The 15,287-nt window shown below is 46.7% G+C and overlaps 1 protein-coding gene across 1 annotated transcript in view; it reads left to right on the top strand.

The window, feature by feature from the left end:
• The first annotated feature begins 5,152 nt into the window (after positions 1-5,152).
• MUC16 (mucin 16, cell surface associated) overlaps positions 5,153-15,287 on the top strand; it is a 59,814-nt gene continuing 49,679 nt past the window's right edge. The window contains exons 1-9 of the mRNA XM_047828788.1: positions 5,153-5,263; positions 5,363-5,425; positions 7,348-7,520; positions 10,602-10,637; positions 10,843-10,908; positions 11,563-11,693; positions 11,790-11,857; positions 13,113-13,285; positions 15,221-15,256. Of these exons, the coding sequence (XP_047684744.1) occupies positions 5,235-5,263; positions 5,363-5,425; positions 7,348-7,520; positions 10,602-10,637; positions 10,843-10,908; positions 11,563-11,693; positions 11,790-11,857; positions 13,113-13,285; positions 15,221-15,256 (775 nt within the window). The 5' untranslated portion in view covers positions 5,153-5,234. The remainder of the gene's footprint in view (positions 5,264-5,362; positions 5,426-7,347; positions 7,521-10,601; positions 10,638-10,842; positions 10,909-11,562; positions 11,694-11,789; positions 11,858-13,112; positions 13,286-15,220; positions 15,257-15,287) is intronic.

The raw sequence follows: 15,287 nt of genomic DNA, 5'->3' as shown, positions 1-15,287 counted from the left end.
TACCCCAGGCAGAGACATTTCTCTCCGTTTCCTCATGTGGAGAAAAAAGTAGCTAGTGCTAGTCCAGTAAGCGGCAATTATTTTGTGCAAACTATGTGTCCATCCCCCAATTCACAGGACTACCAACAGACTGGATGGAGAGAGCAGAGACCACCTCTACAGCAACTCTGACCACTACTGTCTCTACCCCCGCTTCGGGAACATGGACTCTCCTCAGGACATCAGGCAAGGTGACCAGCACAAGCACAAGAGGAGCGATCATTTCAACCCCAGATATTTCCTCTGATGTTCTACAGATGACCGCCTCATTGGCCACCATACCTGGAGCAGAGACCAGCACAGAAGTTCCCAGGACAACCCCGTCTGTTTTCAATAGAGGCTCACAGACTACACCCTCACTGGTCCCTAGTTCTGATGCAGAGAACAGTCCAGCTTCTCCAACTCTGGCTGTTTCCCTTGGTGAGCCAGAGACCACAACCTCACGAGCCTTTCATTCTGCAGAGACCAGCTTGACTGGTTCCAGGGCAACCTTGAGTGTTTCCCACAGTGAATCAGACAGCACACCCCCAACAGCTACTGGTTCTGAGGAAAAAGTCAGTTTAGAAGTTCCAACTCTGACTGTCTTTCCTGGTGTACCAGAAATGGTGACCTCACTGGTAACTAGTCCTGGGGCAGAGATGAGCACAGTTATTTCAACTCTGACTGACTCCCAAGATGAACCAGAGACCAACACCTCATGGGTCACCCAACCTGGGGCACTGAGTGGTCCATATATTCCAGTTCCAAGTGTCCTTCCTGGTGATCCAGGGCTGGTGACCTCAATGGATACTAGTTCTGGAGCAGAGACCAGCCCAACTGATCAAACTGCGACTACTTCCGCTGGTGAGCCAAATGCAGCAGCCTCATTGGTTACCCATCCTGGGGCACAGACCAGTTCAGCCGTTCCAACTCCAGCCATTTCCCCTGGTGTATCAGGGGTGGGAATCTCACCAGTTACCAGTTATGGAACAGAGACCAATACAACTTTCACAACTCTGACTGATTCTCCACATGAACCAGAGACAACAGCCTCATGGGTCACCCCTCCTGGGACAGAAGCCATTTCCACTGTTGCAACTTCAACTGTTTCCCCTGGTGAGCCAGATGCAACAGCCTTGTGGGTTCATTCCACAGAGAATAGCACACCTGTTTCCAGAATAACTCCAAATTTTTCCCAAAGTGAATTAGACACCATACTCTCAATGGCCACCACTCCTAGGGTAGAAGCCAGTTCAGCCATTCCAACAGTGACTGTCTCATCTGGTGTGCCAGCTACAGTGACCTCCCAGACCACTAGTTCTGGGACAGACACCAGTACAACCTCTTCTACTCTGACTGAATCCCTGTATGGATCAGACACAACAGTCTCCTTGGTCACCCATCCTGCAGTGTCCAACCCAACGGTTCCCAGGACAACCCCCAGTGTTTCCCATAGTGAACCATATAGCAAACCCTCAACAGCCACCAGCCTTGAGACAGAAGCCAGTTCAGCTGTTCCAACTACACCTATCTCCCCTGATGTACCAGATATGGTGACCTCACAGGCCACTAGCTCTGGGACAGATGCCAGTATGGTTATTTCAACTCTGACTCTTTCTCCTGGAGAACCAGCGAACACAGTCTCATGGGTTAATCATCCTGGAGCACAGACCAGTTCTTCCATCCCAACTCTGACCGTCTCCCCTGGTGTATCAGGAGTGGGGACCTCACTGGTCACTAATTCTGAGGCAGAGACAAGTACGATTTTTCCAACTCTGACTGATTACCCACATGAATCAGAGACAGCCTTACGGGTCACCCATTCCTCAGAGACCAGCACACCTGTTTCCAGAATAACTCCAAATTTCTCCCATAGTGAATCAGGTACCACACTCTCAACAGCCACCACTCCCGGGGCAGAAGTCAGTTCATTTTCAGCTACAACTATCTCACCAGGCATACCAGGGTTGGTGACCTTAGTGGTTACCAGTTCTGGGGTAGAGACGAGTACAACTTTTTCAACTCTGGCTGATTCTCTGCATGAACTGGAGACCACAGCCTCATGGGTCACCTTTTCAGAGAAAGAAGCCAGTTCAGCTATTCCAACTCTGCCTACTTCTTACCCTGAGGAGCCAGATACAGCAGTCTCGTTGGTCACCCATCCTGCAGAGACCAGTTCAACTATTCCCAAGGCAACACCCAATTTTTCTTACAGTGAATCAGATACCGTACATTCAATAGCTACCAGTTCTGGGGCACAGACAAGTTCAGCCATTCCAACTCTGACCATCTCCCCTGGTGTACCAGAGGTAGAAATCTCACTGGCCACAAGTTCTGGGCCAGAGACAAGTACAACTTTTACAACTCTGACACTTTCTCCAGGTCAAATGGAGACCATAGGCTCATGGGTCACCCATTCTGAGACAGAGTTCAGTTCAGCTGTTCCAACTCTGCCTGCTTCCCCTGGGGAGCCAGGTACAGTAGTCTCATTGGTCACCCATCCTGCAGAGACCAGCCCAACAGTTTCCAGGACAACTCCCAATGTTTCCCATAGTGAATTGTATACCACATACACAATGGCCACCAGCCATGGGGCAGAAGCCAGTTCAGCTGTTCCAACTCCAACTGTGCCCCCTGGTGTACCAGATATGGTGACCTCACAGGTCACTAGTTCTGAGAAAGATGCCAGTACAGTCATTCCCACTCTGAATCTTTCTCCTGGTGAGCCAGGGACCACAGCCTCAACAATCATTTATTCTGAGATCCAGACCAGCTCAGCCATTCCAGCTCCACCTGTCTCCTCTACTGTGCCAGAGCTGGTGACCTCACTGGTCACCAGTTCTGGGGTGGAAGCCAGTACAATGTTTACAACTCTGACTTATTCCCCACAAAAGGCAGAGATGACAGCCTCGTGGGTCACCGATTCTGGGACACAAACCAGTTCAGCTGTTCCAACTCTGACTATTTCTCCTAAGGAGACAAATACAATAGTCTCATCAGTCACTCATTCTGAAGAAACTAGCCCAACTGTCCCCAAAACAACTACAGTTTTTTCCAAAGGTGAACCAGACACCACACAGTCAATAGCCACCAGCCGTGGGGAAGAAACCAGTTCAGTGGTTCCAACTCCAACTATCTCCCTTGGTGCACCAGATATGGTGACCTCTCACGTTCCTATTTCTGAGACAGATGCCAATATGACTATTCCAAGTCTGACTCTTTCTCCTGGTGAACCAGCAACCACAGGCTTATTGGTCACCCACCCCAGTGCAAAGACAAGTACACATTTTCCTGGTTCAACTGCTTTTCCTCATTTACCAGAGACCATAGCCTCACTCTCTGTCCAACCTGAGCTGGAGATGAGTACAGCTCCTCCAGTTCAGACTGTTTCCCTCGGTCTACCAGAGACAACATCCTTCACCACATCCATGACGGAGACCAGCAGAGTTGATCTGGGTCCAACAGTCTCACCTGGTGTTCCTGTAGAAACAGCCTCACTCTCCACCCATCTTGGCACAGACATTACAACTATTTCAACGTCAACTCTTTCCCCTGTGTTATTGAAGACCACAGGCTTATTGGCCACCAGCCCTGCATCAGAGGCCAGCACAGGTGGCCCAACTTTGACTGCTGGTGTTCTTGGGCCTGTCAGTACCCCTGAAACCACTGGTGAGTCTCATACCTTAACTTCCTGGAGCACAGAACCCTCACCACCTGTGACCTCAGTTGAACTCCTGGAATTCAAGACTGTGACAGGGGACACTGTGACCTTGATAGCATCAGAGACCCCAACACCACCTAAAACCAGTCACAGAGACGGATCGAGTCCAACTGCTATCCTGAAAACCACAACTCCTGAGACCACTAATTTAGCGGCCACAGGCTCAGGCCCCATCATGGCGGAGACTGCAGCCACCTTCAATACATCTGTGGCAAGTCCCTTTGTCCCTGAGACCTCACCTGGGATGTCCACCTTGACCTCTCTGAGTGTGACTTCAGAAACAAGTAAGAATGACTTTTTTTTTACGGTGGTAAAAATGTGTATATAATATAGAATTGGCTATTTTAACCATTTTAGATGTATAATTCAGTGGCATTAATTTAATTCGCAGTATTATATGAATATTGTCCTTTTTCCAAAACCTTTAATCACTCCCAATGGGATCTGTGTCCCCATTAGCATTAGCTTTCTTTCCCCACTCCCCTCAGCCCCTGGTAACTCTAATCCACTTCTGTCTTCTTGAATTAGCCTACTTTAGATATCTCATGTATGTGGAATCACACAGTGTATTTGATTTTTTGTGTCTGACTTATTTCACTGAGCACAGTGTCTTCATGGTTCATCCATGTTGCAGTGTGCATCAGAACCTCATTCCTGTTTATGGATGGGTGACATTCCATTGTATGGATGGACCACATTTTATCTATCCATTCATGTATTGATGGACACTCATGCTGTTTCTACCTTTTGGCTACCGTGGATAGTGCAACTATGCACGTGGGTATGCACAGATCTGTTTGAGTCCATTTCCAGTTCTTTGGAGTATGGTCGTGTGGTGTGCTAGTTCGTTAGAGCAATAGCAGTGAGGTATCACACACCGGCTGCCTCGAATGGTAGAAATTTATCAGGTCTGGAGGCTGGAGGGGAACCCCAGGAGAATGCATAGAAAGTGAACTTTGGAGTCCTCCTCTCTGGGGAGCGGGTTAGGGAGCTGGGATATGTATCCGCCAACCCCCATCAATCATTGCTAGCAGGATGCTCCCTGGGGCCTGTTCATTCCCCTGCAACAAAGAGATACAGGTGCTATTGCATGCTGAAACGGTAAGAGCCAAGGGGAAGTGGCAGGAGGGTGACCAGCTTGGTTTTCCCAAGTCTGTATCACTTTTCCAGCTGGAAGTCAGCATCCCAGGAACCCAGATGGTCCTGGAAAAACTGGGATGGTTGGTCACCCAATGTGGGAGGGTCTTAAATGGTGACATGATGTGTTCTCAAAAAGGACAGCTTAGGCCAAGCCCCGGCTAGGTGCTGGAGTTAAGGTGTGTCCTCAGAGCCTCACCTCCCACCCCCAGCCCAGGCCTGACTCGGGACTGACCTCATTTTACTCTCTCCACCACCACAGCTGCAGCCCCTTTCTTGATGCCTTTTACTGTCAACTTCACCATCACCAGCCTGCGCTACACCGAGGACATGGGGAACTCGGGCTCTGAGATATTCAATGCCACTGAGAGACACCTGCAGCACCTGGTGAGAGCCCCCCACCAATGCTCATCTCATCCCAAGCCCTCCACACCCTGCCATCTTGGCCCCTCCGGCTCATCACTCTCTCATTTGTTCCCAGCTCAGGACTCTGTTCGAAAACAGCAGTGTTGGTTCCCTCTATGATGGCTGCAGGCTGACCTTGTTCAGGTGAGTCTTCTTCCAAAGCACCTACAGATACCCCGATTCTCTCCCTTCTTGGTCCTTCACGTCTCAGTCAACCACAGCCTTGGGCCTTTGCCAAGAGACAGTATATCATAGTGAATCCAAAGTTTCTAGGTTTGAACCCTTGATCTCTCACTTGTTAACTGTGTGACCTTGGACAAGTTGCATAACCTCTCTGTGCTCCTACAACCAAGTGTTATAGACTAAAGCCATCCTAAATGAGCTCCACCCACCACACCTGCCCCCATCTCCCCATGAGATGGGGGCATCAATAAGATGATATTGCCCATACAACATGCCACCGAGAATCTACGTGAGGTACATGCTTTCATTCATCTCATCTTTACAACATGATTATTATCCCACGTTGCAGAAGAGAACACTGAGGCTCAGAGTAGTCAAGTACTTGAGAGGAGCCAGGATTTGAACCCAGAGGTTCCAGTTCTTGAGTCCCTCCCTTTTACCACGATACAGCAGTGTTCAAGGTCATTGGGCTCAACAACGTACATCCTTAAAAGTACTCAGAACTCCAAAGAGCCTTTGGGCTTGGGGGTTGTATCTGCCAGTATTTACTCGATCCAAAATTAAGACAAACACTATATTAATACATTCATTTATTTAAAATAACAAACCTATTATGTGTTAACACAAATAACATTATTTTTATGAATAATAGCCATGTTTCCCCTCTCCCCTCGCCCCCCCCAGAAAAGCATAACAAGAAGAGGACCATTGTTTACATTTTTGTAGATATTTTTTAATGCTTGTTTTAGTAAAAGACAGTAGGCTGTCTGCTTCTGCATTTTTTAAAGTTTATTTATTTATTTTAGTAATTGGTACACCCAACACGGGGCTTGAATCCATGACCCCGAGATCAAGAGTCATATACTCTTCTGACAAAGCCAGCCAGGCCCTCCTCTGCTTCTGCATTTAATCTTTTACAATATTTCATCTCATAGCCTCTGGGAAAAAAAATTTCACTGTGTACTCCTAAGAGAATAAAAGTGAAAATAACGTCTTGGTATGAATACGAAAATATTTTTACTTGGTGGGCTCCCTGTAAGAGTTTGGGAAGCCCAGGAGTCCCTGAGCCACACTTTGAGAACCACTGCCCTACCCTAAATGAGCATCAAATGGGAATGCTTTGACTAGCGTGGGCAATAGCAAGAACTCCCAGACAAGGAAGAGAGGGGATCTCTCTTCTTGTGAAGCCCCCAGTCTGGATGAATCACTATAGATGCAGCTTAAATTCAGGACAAAAGTGTTTTTGAACCACATTGCCCCTTATTACCTCTTATGTCATTTTCTCTGTTTTTGTCTTCCTCAAAATCTGGTTGTCTGCTCCAAAGGTGTTCCCAAGGGGTTGGCCTCAGCCTTGGGGTTCACCAATTTGAAACAAAGTCTTCCCTTCAGGCTCCATGATGGCTGTTAAGACAGAGTCACAGCCAGACACAGAGGTGACTCACTCACCTCCTCCAAGGTCTTCAGTCATGCTGCCTGGGTTCAGGATTCTCATTTCCTCCCTGGGAGCTCCACACCCCCAATCCCATGGCCCAAGCAGGACTCAGCTCTTACTGGAGGGGATGTCACCTGTACTTACCTTCTTGAGTGGACAGGGACTGTACTGGATGCTGGTAGTTGAAACAATGAGCATGAACCAGAAAAGAAAAGATTGGGGAGCAAAAGCAGAAGACCAGGTATGGAGCAGCCCTGGAGAACAGTACATTTCAGAAGGTGAGGTGGTCCCCATATGAGACAGAAAAAGATGTGTTTGAGAAAGTAGATGAAACCCAGAGAAGAGTGCTAACATAAACATCAAGGGGTACAATTGAAGGAAGGAGCTGTCAAGAGTAGCCAACTCTCAAGTGTCTTTGCATGTCCCTATTCCTGTGCCCTTCCTTCCACAGGGCTGAGAAGGATGGGACAAGCACCAGGATAGATGCAGTCTGTACCTACCGCCCAGATCCCACTGGCTTCAGGCTGGACAGAGAGCGGCTCTACCAGGAGCTAAGCCAGCAGACCCATGGCATCACTCAGCTGGGCCCCTACACCCTGGACAGGAACAGTCTCTGTGTCAATGGTGAGAACCTCTACTGCTGTTGGGGTCTCCTCCTGAGTCCCAGATGGGGTCTCCTTGCAGTGCAATTTCTCAGTACCCAGGTTCACAGTTCTGGGCCAACCTAGAATTTCCATGGGGGAATTCTCTTTCCTCAGAACACCTACAGAGCTTTCTTCCCTCCCTTTCGACCTCCCTCCCTTCCTTCTTTCCTTCTCTCCTTTCCTCCTTTCTTCTTCTTCTTTTTTTTTCGTAAAACTAATATTTAATAACCTGTCATTTTAAATATTAGAAAATTTGGGGCGCCAGGGTGGCTCAGTTGGTTGGGCATCTGACTTCGGCTCAGGTCATGATCTCACGGTTCATGAGTTTGAGCCCCGTGTCAGGCTTTGTGCTGACAGCTCAGAGCCTGGAGCCTCCTTTGGATCTGTGTCTCCCTCTCTCTCTGCCCCTCCCGCCCCCCTCTCTCTCAAAAGTAAATAAACATTAAAAAAAATTTTTAACATTAGAAACTTTGAGAACAAAACGTTTTTTTTTTTTCTTTTGGAAAATTCTTAGGACCTGCACTTGCCTTTTTCTCATCACATTATTTATAATACAGAGCACATCTTTTTCTGTACCAGGGTGAACTGTCATATCGCTAAGTTTCCATCAGATTCCAGCATTTTGCCCTGTGTGCTTTCAGTGTGGTAATTTATCTCTGAAAATTTCATTAATGTGAACTTTTGTCTGTGGATGTTACCTCCTTTAGATATTCTCACCTTTTCTGTCACAGCTTTTCTTGTGAATGCTGATAAATCTGTCGCCACTACAGTCTTCTGGTTGCATAAACGGAGCCTCTCCAATATCAGCAGCGTGAACATCCATGTTCGTTTAATTCTTCTCTAAGTCCTACTATTATGTGTTTTTATGTTTTTAATTTAAGTTTTTATTAAAAAAATTTTTTAAGTTTATTTATTTTTGAGAGGGAGAGACCAAGTATGATCAGGGGAGGGATGGAGAGAGAGGGAGACACAGAATCCAAAGCAGGTTCCAGGCTCTGAGCTGTCAGCACAGAGCCTGATGCGGGGCTCAAACCCAGGAACCACGAGATCATGACCTGAGTCAAAGTCGGACGCTTAGCCAACTGAGCCAGCCAGGTGCTCCTAATTTAAGTTTTTATTTTAATTCCAGTTAGTTAACATTACAGTGTTACATTCGTTTCAGATGTACAGTATAGTGATTCAAACTTACAACACCTTATGCTCACAGAACAACTTCCAAGGTCTGGAAATAAAGCCTCTCTCCATAGTCTCTCATTGCAGTGACCTTTCACAGAAACCCAGCGTCAGAGAAGGAAGAGGACAAAGCAAGCCCGCAGTGGCTGCTGACGTTAACTCCTCCCCAACAGGCAACGAGTTCCCAAAGTGGGGACTGATCCACTTTTTTCTCTTTGTTATAACAGCTTGTGGCCCTTTACTCATCCTCCAGGGGCCAGGCAGAACTACAACCCACCTGAGAAGCAAACAATAAAGCTGTTAGCAATGTTTTTAGCAATAAATCCCTCTGCATCAATGTTCTTAGCAACAAAACCCACAGTAACGCCTGCACTAAAGGCTAATATTTATTGAGGGATGCCTGTGATCTGGAACATTGTGTGTATTGTGTCTTACTAATCCTGTCCAGCACTCTGTGAGGCATTATGTACATTTTACAGAGGAGCAAACAAGGATCAAGGAAGGACATCTATTTATCCCAAGATCAGAAACCTTATATAAATGGTAACATCATGACGCAAACCCTAAATTGGCTCTAAGGCCCCCAGAAGGGACCCCAACTACAAGGCTACACTGCAGACTAACCCAGCTAGAACAAGCCTCAAATCTCAGGATGGGAAGGCATATCAAGGAGCCTCTAACACAACAATTTAAACTAAAGCTCAATCATGTCCCCTGTGGATTGCCTTTGACATTTTCTTTCTATCTGGATTAAAATCTGTATTGTATTTCAATAGTCTTTGAGAGTTACTTAAAGTTGTAATTGACAGTGTGGGTTTGGGTGATTTACAGGTCTTTCTTTAAGTGCTGGTCCTGTTTTTTTGCTCCCCCTATGGCCCTGAAGTGTCTGTTTTTAGCATGGAATTTTTAAAACCCTCACCTAAGCTTATTGTAAAGGTCAACTGGGATAAAACCTGAGTAATGTAAGTAAAGCACAGGGCTCCCTCTACTGGATCCAGTCTCAGAGAAGAGTTTCATTTCAAGAAGCCTAGTCAGACCATCAGATATAAAATAAGTCTAAGTTTTACTTACATTGCTTACCAAGCCTCAGAGAGGATCCAATCTATGACCCAGAACCATACTTATTCAAACCCTCTTTTCCCCACTCCCTCTTATTCTCCAACTTGATGCTTTCTGGTTGACTCCCCAGTCTGTCTGTCTATCTCACTCTCTCCCTCGTTCAACATTACAGAAACCCAGGAACTGTGTCAAAAATCAAGCTGTTTCTCGGGGCGCCTGGGTGGCGCAGTCGGTTACGCGTCCGACTTCACCCAGGTCACGATCTCGTGGTCCGCGAGTTCGAGCCCCGCGTCGGGCTCTGGGCTGATGGCTCAGAGCCTGGAGCATGCTTCTGATTCTGTGTCTCCCTCTCTCTCTGTCCCTCCCCCGTTCATGCTCTGTCTCTCTCTGTCTCAAAAATAAATAAAAAATGTTAAAAAAAAATCAAGCTGTTTCTGAAAACCGGAGAAGTAGGAAAAACTCAGAGATCAAGGACAAAGTTATATTTAATTGGTGGAGAAAACACACATAAGGCTGGAAACAAATAAAGCTGTTGTTCCTATGACTCATCTGATGAGGTTGCTGTTGCTTCCGGCACCTCATGAACCCCCTACAAGGTGGAGGGTATTTTGATTATTGTGGTCTTTGTGGTTAATGATACAGAGGATGAAACAGTCCTGAGCATTGGAGTACCAGGCAGTTAACTCATAAAGAGCAGCCATCATTATCTTTGATGAGTCTCAGAGAAAGCACTGGAGAAGGGTCTGTGTCCATGTTTCAAGTCCTACCCCTCACCCTTTTCTCCACCTCCTCCCATTGACTTCCTCTTCCTCTCTGGCTCTCTCTGCAGGTTATAACCATCAGTACTGGACCCCCACCACCAGCAGTAAGTCACAAGGGCCCAGATGTCCCTGCGTCCCTGGGACACTTCTTCCCTGCACCCATTCCCAAGGGAGAGTACCCACGTATCCCACTCCCAGATTCTCAGCCCCAGAGCAGCTCCAGACCACCAATTAGAGACACAAGTTCCCATCAGCAGCCCTGTCCTCTTACTGCTTCATGATTTATGTTGATGTTGTGTTTTCTTTCAGCTCTGGTGACCTCCACATTTTCTCCAGGACCGTCGATATCTCTGCACCCCACCCCCAGCTCTACAGGTAGGAGTCTGATCTCTGAGTCCCATGAAACTTCAACTCCCATTCTGGCTGATCTCCAGCCTGTCTCCTGTGCTCCCCCATCTCTGGCCATACCAGCCTTGTTTCTGTTTCAGGGACCAAACATCCTCCCATCCTCAGCGCCTTTGCTCTTATGTAATGGGAACTCAGCTCTGTTCCTGATTTCCCGTTGTCCTCCAGATTCAGCTCAGCTGGCTTTTGCTCAGACTTCCTCCTATAAAGTAGCATCATGTCCCCATATCCCACACACAGGTGGGATCTAATCTCTATCTCTATGATCGTTTCCTTCATGGAAATTACTACCGTTTGGCTTTCTTGACTTCTCAAGAAATTTGTGGCCCATGATCTGAGCACAAAAGGTCTTGGTGTCTCCTCTTGCCACCAAAATGTCCGTGACAGGTCAGCCTTTGGGGACACTCTGGGATGAGAAGATTGAGGTTTCCTTTTAAGCTGACAGGACACATCTAACATGGAGGTCCTCCCTTGGCTGGCCGAGGAGGGAGGTATCCCAGATGGGATATCTCAGGCCTCACCTACGGGACACTATTAGACAGAGAGATGGCACTAGTCCCTTCCCCCTAATGTATAGCTCAGGTCTGTAACTGTGATGGGTCTCCTCTCTCTCCTTCCCTCCAGCTGCAGTTGTGGGCCCAGCCCTGGTGCCATTCACCCTCAACTTCACCATCACCAACCTGCTCTGCACCCCAGACATGAGGCACCCAGGCTCCATGAAGTTCAACTCCACTGAGAGGGCCCTGAATCGCCTGGTAAGAGCCCCACAATGCCTCCCCTGGCCTGCCTTGTCCTTACCCCACCCAGTGACCTCAGCCCCTCATGCTCACCTCTCTCTCCTTCCTCCCCAGCTTGGTCCCTTGTTCAAGAACACCAGTATTGGCCCATGGTACTCTGGCTGCAGACTGACCTTGCTCAGGTGAGACTCCCCTCCCTCACAACGGTTACAGGCAAGTTCACCTGGCGGTGAGAACCTAAACACGGCAACTAGAAGATGCATAAATGGCTTCGAATGGAATTCCAAGAATTCAGATGGAAGGCATCCCCTCTGGCTGAGTGTATCGGAGAGAGCTTCCTGAAAGAGGTGGCTGTCCAATAAAGGTCTTAAATTACTTGGATAAGAAGAGCCATGGAGCATTCACACTCACTGGTCAGAAATGAAATGAGGTACCTCAGGCCATGCCCTGTGACAGGTGCTAAGGGCACCTAGAGATTGAGTCATGGACTCTTCCCTCAAGGTACCCACAGTATGGAGAGGAGGGCAGCCATATGAACTTAAACATAATAGTAACAGGATTAGTACAATGATAAAGCACTACATGGAAGCCATAGGAGCCTGGAGGATGGACTTTTAGCTGAATGTGAGGGAGTTGAGTGGAAGCAGTCTGGAGAAGGTGATGCCTGAGCTGAATGAGCATTAGCCAAAAGAATTGCCAGAAGACATTTTGGCAGAAGTATTTCAAGGGTTGGCATATCTCAGATCAGGCGGGGATTCGTGGAGTTTTAAGCAGAACCTTGATGTAATGTCATTTATTTTAAGTAGTACACAGGTAGATATGGGTATGGGAAAATTTGATGTGATAATGGGACAGGAGGTGGGGAAATCAGTGAGATGTTGGGCTCACCTAGATGTTGCTTGGATGGGGGGACCAAGGACAGGGGAGGTCCAGGATGCCTCCCACATGTTTGGTTCTGGCCCCAATATGGAAACATGGCAGAAGGAGGAGACTCTGTGTTTTTAGGGGGAATTAATAAACTTAATCTGGGACAAACGGAATATAATAAGTCTGAAGGACATCCTTGGGGCTGTTGGTGACATGGCACAGAGCTCAGGAGAGGGGTCTTGGCCAGAGAGTAAGATTGGATCCCATGAGAATAAAGCTGATAGCTGAACCAATGAGTATGAACCATATGACTCAAGAAGAATGAGTCCAAAAGAATAGAAGTTGGCTGAAGATGAAGCCTTGGAGATTAACCACTTTAAGGAGTAGGAAGATACCTAGATGAGAAGGTCCCAGAAAAGAATGTGCGTGAGAAACCAGACAAGACCCGGTAAAGAGAAATGTCATAAGGCCAAGGCTGGGGGTGGGGCAGGCTGAAGGCAAGAGGTGAACAAACTATGTAACTCTCCCACATCTCAGGATGTCCCTATTCCTACATCCCTACCGCCCTAGGACTGAGAAGGGTGGAACAGCAACAGGAGTGGACGTGATCTGCACTTATCATCCTGACCCCATGGGCCCTGGGCTGAACAGAGAAGAATTGTACCAGGAGCTGAGTCAGCTGACCCGCGGTGTCACCTGGCTGGGCACCTACACCCTGGACAGAGACAGTCTCTATGTCAATGGTGAGTGTCTGTGCTGTAGTTGGGATCTCCCAGCCCCATGTTTCTCTCTACCAGTGCTCCTCAACTGGGGCGATTCTGCTCTCCATGGGACATTTGGCATGTCTGGAGATATTTCACATCATACCTGGAGCGGTACTAATGACATCTAGTAGGTAGAGGCCAGGGTGCTGCTAAACATCCTACAGTGCACAGAGCAGCCCTCCACCATGAAGAATTATCTAGACCAAAATGTCAATAATGATGAGTTTGAGAAATTGCTGTATACAAATTGATCGTTCCAATGCAAACCTAGCATTTCCTTGGAGACTCATTTTTGAATGCCTAACGCATCATGGGAAGCTGATTTCCTTTCCCTTTTCACCTCCTGGAATAACATTTTTCTTCCTCATTTTCACTGCTTCCCATAAGAGCCCAACATGCAGACTCTAGGAAAAGAAGTGGGTGATAAAGAACTCCGTGGTTAAATTTTCCAAATGGGCAGCAGGTGACCATTTCAGCCTTCACCCCATTTCATTCTCTCACAATGATGACCAATTTACTAAGTGCCCACAGACCAGTCAGTATGACACAGTCCATGAGATAACATCACACTTAGCAAATAGTCTATGAATAATATCTACTTACACAACACCATTAGCAACAATGCCCCTAACAGCAATGCTAATGCTGAGAATAATAAGTACAATTGCTCTTATCAAAAGGTTCTTAAGTGCCAGGAATTGTGATAAAGTCTTTTATAGGTATTATGTCACATTGATCTTACTCAAAACCCTGTGAGTTGTTACACTCATTTTTATGGAGAGAGCCATCATGCTTTCAGACAGGAAGTCATTTCCCCGAGATAATCCAGCCATCATGCCTGACAGGGTCAAGACTCAAAACAAACTGGAGATTGAATCTAGACTCCAAGTTCCTAACTACAAGACAACACCACAGACCATCCAGATAGAGAAAGCCTCAAATCTCAGGATAGGAAGGGGCATAACTGATCTCTAGCCTAACAATCTAACCTAATGCTTGGTTAGTTATGTCCCCTCTATATCAGCTTGGATATTTCCTTAAAACAGTGGTTGACAGTGATTGGCAAGGGACAGATCTCTGTTTTATGTGATGCTGGACAAGCCATGCAACCCATCTGGGCTTTAATGTCCCATTTACAGAATGGAATAAACATATATACCATGCAGGATTTTCCTGATGGTCAAATGAGATAGTTCACAGGAATAACCCAAGTAAATCATGGGGCTCCTCTGGGTCCAAAATGACTCCCACCCCTCACAGAACATCCAAGGAGATGATCATGACCCAGAGAAACACTGATGAAAAATTCTCTTCTCCCCAATTCCTTTCAGACTCCAATTTTTATGCCATCCATCTGACCTCCAAGTCTCTTCTCACGTTCATTATCCTAGCCCATTCCCAAAGTTTCTCTAATATTCCAAACCACATGTACATTCCCTCTCCTCCATCTTGCTTGCTTCCACAGACCGCTCTCTCTAATGGCCACAATTTTGTCACTTAAACACCCCCCCCCCCAGAAACTAAGCTAGAAAGATAAAGTCGTACTATCATAAAATTTTGTGAAGGGAGAGAAGCTGAGAGAGCAAAGATAAAGTTGTGGATAAGCCTTGGAACACTCTTGTTTGTAATTACATTACCTTGTAAAAATAATACTGTTTAGTATTATTTCTGGTGCATAGTACATTCCCAATAAACAGGGGCAGTTATTATTATTGTATTTTTATTTTGGCAATAATAATGGGAACAATGTTCGTCACTATTTTCAAGGGATAAGCCACATGAGGGCACTGAATGAAATGTAGGAGCCATTATTGTTCATTTATAAATCACAGCAAGTTTGCTAATGAATTTCATCTCTGTCTACCCCTTCCTTAGCTCTTACCCATTATAACAGTCCTTTACTCCTTTCTGCAGGTTATAACCACCGGTACTGGAACCCTACCACCAGCAGTGAGTATTCAAGACCGAAATTTCAATGCCC

Source organism: Prionailurus viverrinus, chromosome A2 (genome assembly GCF_022837055.1).
Source record: "Prionailurus viverrinus isolate Anna chromosome A2, UM_Priviv_1.0, whole genome shotgun sequence".
In the NCBI taxonomy this organism is placed as follows: domain Eukaryota; kingdom Metazoa; phylum Chordata; class Mammalia; order Carnivora; family Felidae; genus Prionailurus; species Prionailurus viverrinus.
This window is presented reverse-complemented; position numbering and strand designations above follow the sequence as displayed.